The following is a 6,000-nucleotide window of genomic DNA, read 5'->3' on the forward strand; positions in this document are numbered from 1 at the left end:
TAGTAATGATGGTAAAGGGATGTACTTTAGTCAAAAAAATTTGGACAATGCAGTAATTAGAAGCAATGAAAGTTTTAAATCAGTAGACGAGCGGGTATCTGGGGTAAATGCGACGACAATACTAGTATTCGGCCACTATGACTAATATTTAATTTTATTTGATAACATCAGTTTGAAAACAAAGGGCTCACGAAGGTTACTCCTTTGACCGGATTTACCTCGTTTTCGGCAACATTCGCTGGCCTTGACGAGCTTCATTTGATTGGGCATAACGTATCTAAGCAAATTTGGAAATTTATTTCTGATGACGATAGAAAATATGGTAACAATAACCCATTTCTTTTGGCAAAACGTCATAGAAAAACGCTTGGAATAGCCATGGAAAATTTAGGTACAACTTGCAGAACGAACATTTTTGAAGGGGCATTTTTAAGTATGTAATTGAATTACGCCAGTAAAACAAAAATCGCTAAAGGGAATATTGGTCACATAGATTTGAACACTCGTGGTGGGTATGGACGTGCAGTTGACTGGCAAATGTTTATCTTGTTTCTGGTTCCTACCATTGTTTGTGATATGATAAATATGCAGGCTAATGATAATAAGAGGTATCTGAATACTCCTGGTAGTAGCTTGCGCAGAACTCAATCGTTGATTGGTGACAGTTATGAGCAACATAATTTGGAGATTGAAAATCGATGCAGAGATACTGTTAGTGCTCTTAAAAATTTGTCCAGTGCTTGTGCAATTGCTTTGCAATATAAAATCAGTCAAACAGATATCAGCGAACTCAAAAGGTTAGTTACAATTAGATAAAGGTTTAAAAATACTTAAACCCAATTTTTTTAATATTTGACGGTATTCAGTAAGCTGCAGATATGGATGGATTTTGTCGGAAACACAGACAATATGACACCAAACGCAGTAACAATTAGCCAGCATTATCTATCACATATACCATATGTGATTGAGGAGCTTGGTCCTATGCGCTCGTTCAGTTGTCGACCTTTGGAACGCATGATTGGTATAGTTAAGCAGAAGATAGGGTCATTCTCCAAACCAGCGGAGAATGCATACCAAATCATTCGTACTTTGGCAGAGCAATCTTTTTTGTCCAGAAAAACACCAGCTTGCTCCAAAACATCGCTTACTGGAATCGTTATAGGCAAAGCTAACTCGGAGCATCGGCGTATTGCTGAATTCAGGCACCTTGGTGCCAACTTCCTTGAACAAGTTGAACTACAAGTTCAATGCGAGGAAATTCGAGTTGTTCAAAGTATCACAATGACGGGAAGAGGGTGCAAGCAGTTTTGTGCATCAACAGTAAAAAAAAATTCCAGCATGTTCCTCGCACACTTACCCATTAGTAATTTCGGTGGAACTGAGAAGAAGTACTATGTCGTTCAGCTGGAGTTCATGTTTGTAGCAAAGCCGTTACCAGCTGCGAACATGTTGAACAATGATGTTTTTGCTTGGGCTAGAATATGTTCCAATATTGAGTCAACTGTTGACGGGAATACTGTTTTATTTTATACTACTAGTTCCAACAGCATGCCACTTGCTGCAGAAAGGGATCATATGAGAGTTCTGATTAACACCAATAATATCATCAGTCCCATAACAACAATACCTTCACCAATAGAAGAAAATAAGCACTACCTTGTTTGGCCATCTATGTCATTTAAAAAAGATGTGTGTATAAGCAATACGCCGTTTTGGTTTTAAAAACAAAACGTAACACTCATATATCAGACTTACTAAATAATAATAAAAAAATATTGCAAATGTTAACACTTGTTGGAACACCCCTGAACACCTCAAACGCAAGTGATGAAAAAAAGCTCTTATTTTAACACTCATTTGTCACCTTATACAAAAGTGACCGAATTCACCACCTATTTAATTACCTTTTAACACCTTTCTCTCAAGTGATAACAATTAACACTTATTTTAACACTTATTAGTCACCTTTACCAAAAGTGACGAAATTTAACACTTATTTTAACACCTTTTAACACCTTCATTCTGAGTGGGAGAAAGTAACACTTATTTTAACACTTATTTGTCACCTTTATTGAAAGTGATGGCGAAAAACACCCGAATAAACACTCAAAGTCACTCAAAGTCACTTATTTATTAATTTCATCACTTATTTTTTCCCGTGGTGATCATTGGCAAGAAAGTGAGTGAATATTATATTACCTTAACGAAACCCTCAAAAACGTCTATATTCATTTCATGACATATAACGAGAAGAATAATTAATAATGGTGTGTTTTTTTATATCCATTGATTTTATTACTGTTGAGGATGTCATAGATTATAATAAAAGAATCATCACATTTTTACATAATAATGGATGATCATGTATAAATATTCATGGCTCACACTTCGCCCCATTTGTTATCATCAGAACCGTTGGTGTCTGTGCACAAGGTGATTTGCCTTGTGACGAGTAAAATATTATAATGCCATAAAAGTATAGTACAATCCCATAGGCGGAATATTCAGTTACTGAATATTACACGCACTAAACTTTCTCTTTGGCATTTACGTAATGTCACCTGCGGAGATGGATTTAGATCCTCACGTACTTTGTCTTTACTTTGTAAGGCAGGAATTACTTCATAACATATTTATTTAAACAGACATTACGTATAACATTATATCATATTCCTCTAACGCGTCACACATATTATCCGAAAGCCATCTAATAATTTAGTATAAATACCTGTAGTTTTTGCTAGTAGAATTCCCTAATCTAAATTTTCTCGAAATAAAAGATATACACAGTTCTAACAGTATTTTCTTTTGTTACCTTAATTTACATTTTATCTCCATCCCAAACAATTACCTTGGTTATCTGCAAATAAGGTACACTTTGATTACCTGGGATATATTTATCGCATTTTAAAGAGAAATTAAAGAGAAAGAAGAGGATAAGCTTTTCCTTTTTTTTTTGAGTTTTTATGTTTCAGCCTTTCGTTACACTGCAGATTGTAAAAGATTGAAATAAAAAAAAAACGAAAGCTTGTTTTTCGAGTATTACATTCACGTATCAAACACTTATACCTAAATTATTGACTATGTCTCAATCTGTCTTCCCGGTCAATCCTAGTGTTTCTTTCTGTACGGTTTGTAGGGTAAATTATGCAAATCCTAGCAATCTTTCTCGCCATGAAAAAGAAGTCCATAACCGCGGCAGGAGTCAATATGATGAGTAAGAGTGAACACAGAGACAAAGGCCACTTCTGTATACATAAATATACTTACTTTAATAACATTTTCAGAGCTTCTGGAAATAATTATAGACAAATAGTTGAAGAACCTGATGAAGGTGGCCATTATTTTGACAGTTGCGATGAGGATTTCGAGGATATATACGAATTTCCCGTGGACATTGACAATGAGCCTGCTTCTGACTTCAACGACAAAGAAATGGAGAGTTCCACTGCTAATAGAGGTATATCAGTCTTTGATTCAAATCCATTCTATCCATTCAAAAACAAAATGGAAAGGAAAACATTGTTATTCTTCAAAGGTTCACAGGACAGATTTTCAAACCGAGTGATAAGAAAGACAATGCGCCTGGTGCGCGATTTAATTACCATTTCACATCAAGAAAGGGATTTAATTCAGCCAAGGCCAGAGGGTTTTAATCCTCTTCGTAACGTTCCCAACGATGATCGTATTTGTAAAAGTCACGACCCTAAACGAAAATTTCCTCGACTTGAAGTTGACAAAGCTGAAATCCAAAAAAGCAACAACCGATCTGCAAGTCTACATTATATAAAGCCATCTAATCATTTACGATTGGTTATGGCCAATATTGAAAAAGTCAGATTGTTCAAATCTTTACCAGATTTCACACCTAACCAAAGGTATCATCCAAATCAGGGCTGGAAATGGAAAGACAGCTGTTATTTTCAATCGCATATGCTCCTAAAAGAAATGTCCAAGACCGAAAATGATTTCTGGATCGGTGATTTTGTTAGGGGTGCCAATCACCGGCATAATTACATCCTTGACAGATTCTACACTGCCAACGATCAGGTTTTTGCCAGTGCATTTCTTATGGAGTTTTTCCCAAACGGTAATTCCGCCGCTATTAGTTCAGAAAAGGTTGATATTCCATTATGCAATATTATGCTCTATATGTCCATTATCTAACTTCTGGATTTATGTGAACAGCAATTATGCTCCAAATTAGCTTCTAACGATGGTAATATCTCATATACTCCGTTCAGCCAGTTACTTAATCCACATTGTACCTTGGTCAATAAAAGCCTTACAATCCGAAACCGAGTACCGCGAATCTCTGCAGATCAACAAGTGGCAGTCCGTGTATTACCAATTACATTGTTTTCTGATGACACCAGCGGCAACAGATCAAAAAAGTGGAACTGCTTTGAAAGCTGGATTATGAACATTGCGGCCTTTCCCTTGGATGAAAGTAACAAATACGAAAATCATTTCTTTTTTTGTACCAACAATTACGAAGTGACGGCAATGGAAATGGTCAAGCCATTGACTGATGATTTGCTTAAGTTGGAAAAAGGTCTGGTGATGTATGATGCTGAGCGACAAGAAGACGTGTTCGTAATCGCACCTGTTCTCTTTTTCCGCGGAGATAACGTCCGTCAAGCTGAGTTAGCGTTGAACAAAGGGTCAAGGGCTAATCACCCTTGTAGATTTTGCTACTGGCAGTCTGACCCTAATAAGCCTTTGACAACAGGTAAGACACCTGTGGCATTGCGCTACACTGCTGATACATACATGGCGGAAAGAAGAACTCTTGAAGACTTTAAGGATTTTGTACATCCGGATAAGCTTGTGCGTATCAATTTCGTTCATCTTCCAAACAAAGGACGTGTTACGAATCAAGGCGCGATACAAGGTCCAGGAGTATCGAACAATTGGAGTGATTTAGGCTTTAAAATGACAGGAGCAGAGGAATTGCTGAAACTTAAAGCGGTAGATTTATCGCAGGATCTACCCGTAGAAATTCTTCATACATTACTCTTGGGAATGACCAATTATTGTTTTAAGATTGCTCACGATCATTTTTTAAACGATAGTCAACTCAAAAAGCTTACAGAATTATTCAGAAACTATAATTCAAAGGCGTTACATCGTAATCTCACTTCTTCTTTGAGCGCCTATCGTTCTTACCTTGGTAGAGACTTTAAGATTCTTGTGCAGCTTTTTCCTTCGATTTTACAGAAAGCCAACTTCCAGGACCCTAACATGTTTGCTGAAAACCATGATTCTTTTGTGTCAATGTACTAGTGCTTCAACAATTTGTCATTGCTTGCCTCCTTGGTTTACATGAAAAAGATTGACAATTTTAATTATTACAAACATATCCTAAACAACACTGTGTCAGAGACAATAAGATCGATGGATAATTTGCACCATACCACTGTTAGTAGAAGAAGAACAGTTGCTGGAGGGGGGCAGGCTATTTCGATGATGAAATTCTCATCCATGTGTAATCGATTGAAGTCTCATCTTCTAATTCACTTATCACAGGATATTGAACGCTTTGCTGGTGGCCCTCATACAGAGACGGAAAGATGTGAGCAACAACATAAGTTTATGCGTGAGTTACTATGCCACACAAATAGACAAAATGGTGGAAGAGATGTTGCTGTAAGATTTGCAGAAGAGTATATGCTTCGCCATATTAGTCAGGGCCGATTGTTTGTTAAGGATACTTCATCTCCAGTTTGGGAATCATGTGGTATGAGTGTCACGCAATCGTTTGATCCAACAATCTTTGAAAGCGAGCTTGAATTGTTAGACAACAATAACAGTCAAAGAAAATTAGTAGTCGGACTTGCAGGAGTGTTCCGTAATATTAACAGTTCCAAGACAAGCGGCCTTACTTTGGGTAAGATAGTATCACAAGCAAACGATAAAAGGTTCCTGGTTGAAGCGTACGATTTCGTAGCTAATGCAGCAATTCCAGAAGATCCACAGAACGGCATTTATGAAAGA

General features: G+C 36.9%; 4 protein-coding genes across 4 annotated transcripts; all 4 read left to right on the top strand.

Annotated features, from left to right (window-relative positions):
- The first annotated feature begins 3,899 nt into the window (after positions 1 to 3,899).
- EV154DRAFT_111968 (uncharacterized protein) lies at positions 3,900 to 4,316 on the top strand. Its single transcript, XM_051593907.1, has one exon. It carries the CDS (start codon positions 3,968 to 3,970, stop codon positions 4,208 to 4,210), a length of 243 nt encoding a protein of 80 aa, XP_051451267.1. The 5' UTR covers positions 3,900 to 3,967; the 3' UTR covers positions 4,211 to 4,316.
- Positions 4,317 to 4,326: 10 nt separating this feature from the next.
- EV154DRAFT_529593 (uncharacterized protein) lies at positions 4,327 to 4,706 on the top strand (the record flags this gene model as incomplete). The annotated part of the gene is made up of 1 exon (XM_051603691.1): positions 4,327 to 4,706. A coding segment is annotated over one exon (380 nt), but the record flags the coding sequence as incomplete, so codon positions are not given.
- Positions 4,707 to 4,862: 156 nt separating this feature from the next.
- On the top strand, positions 4,863 to 5,437 carry EV154DRAFT_111970 (uncharacterized protein). The gene has a single exon (XM_051593908.1). The coding sequence runs from the start codon at positions 4,939 to 4,941 to the stop codon at positions 5,287 to 5,289; it is 351 nt and encodes a 116-aa protein (XP_051451269.1). The 5' UTR covers positions 4,863 to 4,938; the 3' UTR covers positions 5,290 to 5,437.
- Positions 4,983 to 6,000, top strand: EV154DRAFT_529594 (uncharacterized protein; the record flags this gene model as incomplete). The annotated part of the gene is made up of 4 exons (XM_051603692.1): positions 4,983 to 5,111; positions 5,173 to 5,379; positions 5,406 to 5,409; positions 5,434 to 6,000. A coding segment is annotated over exon 4 (531 nt), but the record flags the coding sequence as incomplete, so codon positions are not given.

The sequence above is a fragment of the Mucor mucedo genome, assembly GCF_025094135.1.
Source record: "Mucor mucedo strain NRRL 3635 chromosome Unknown EV154scaffold_194, whole genome shotgun sequence".
NCBI classification, from domain to species: Eukaryota; Fungi; Mucoromycota; class Mucoromycetes; order Mucorales; family Mucoraceae; genus Mucor; species Mucor mucedo.

Bases quoted from the DNA above. Each gene is read 5' to 3' on its own strand.
- EV154DRAFT_111968 (XM_051593907.1), top strand. From the start codon at position 3,968: ATGATTTCTGGATCGGTGATTTTGTTAGGGGTGCCAATCACCGGCATA.
- EV154DRAFT_111970 (XM_051593908.1), top strand. From the start codon at position 4,939: ATGACAGGAGCAGAGGAATTGCTGAAACTTAAAGCGGTAGATTTATCG.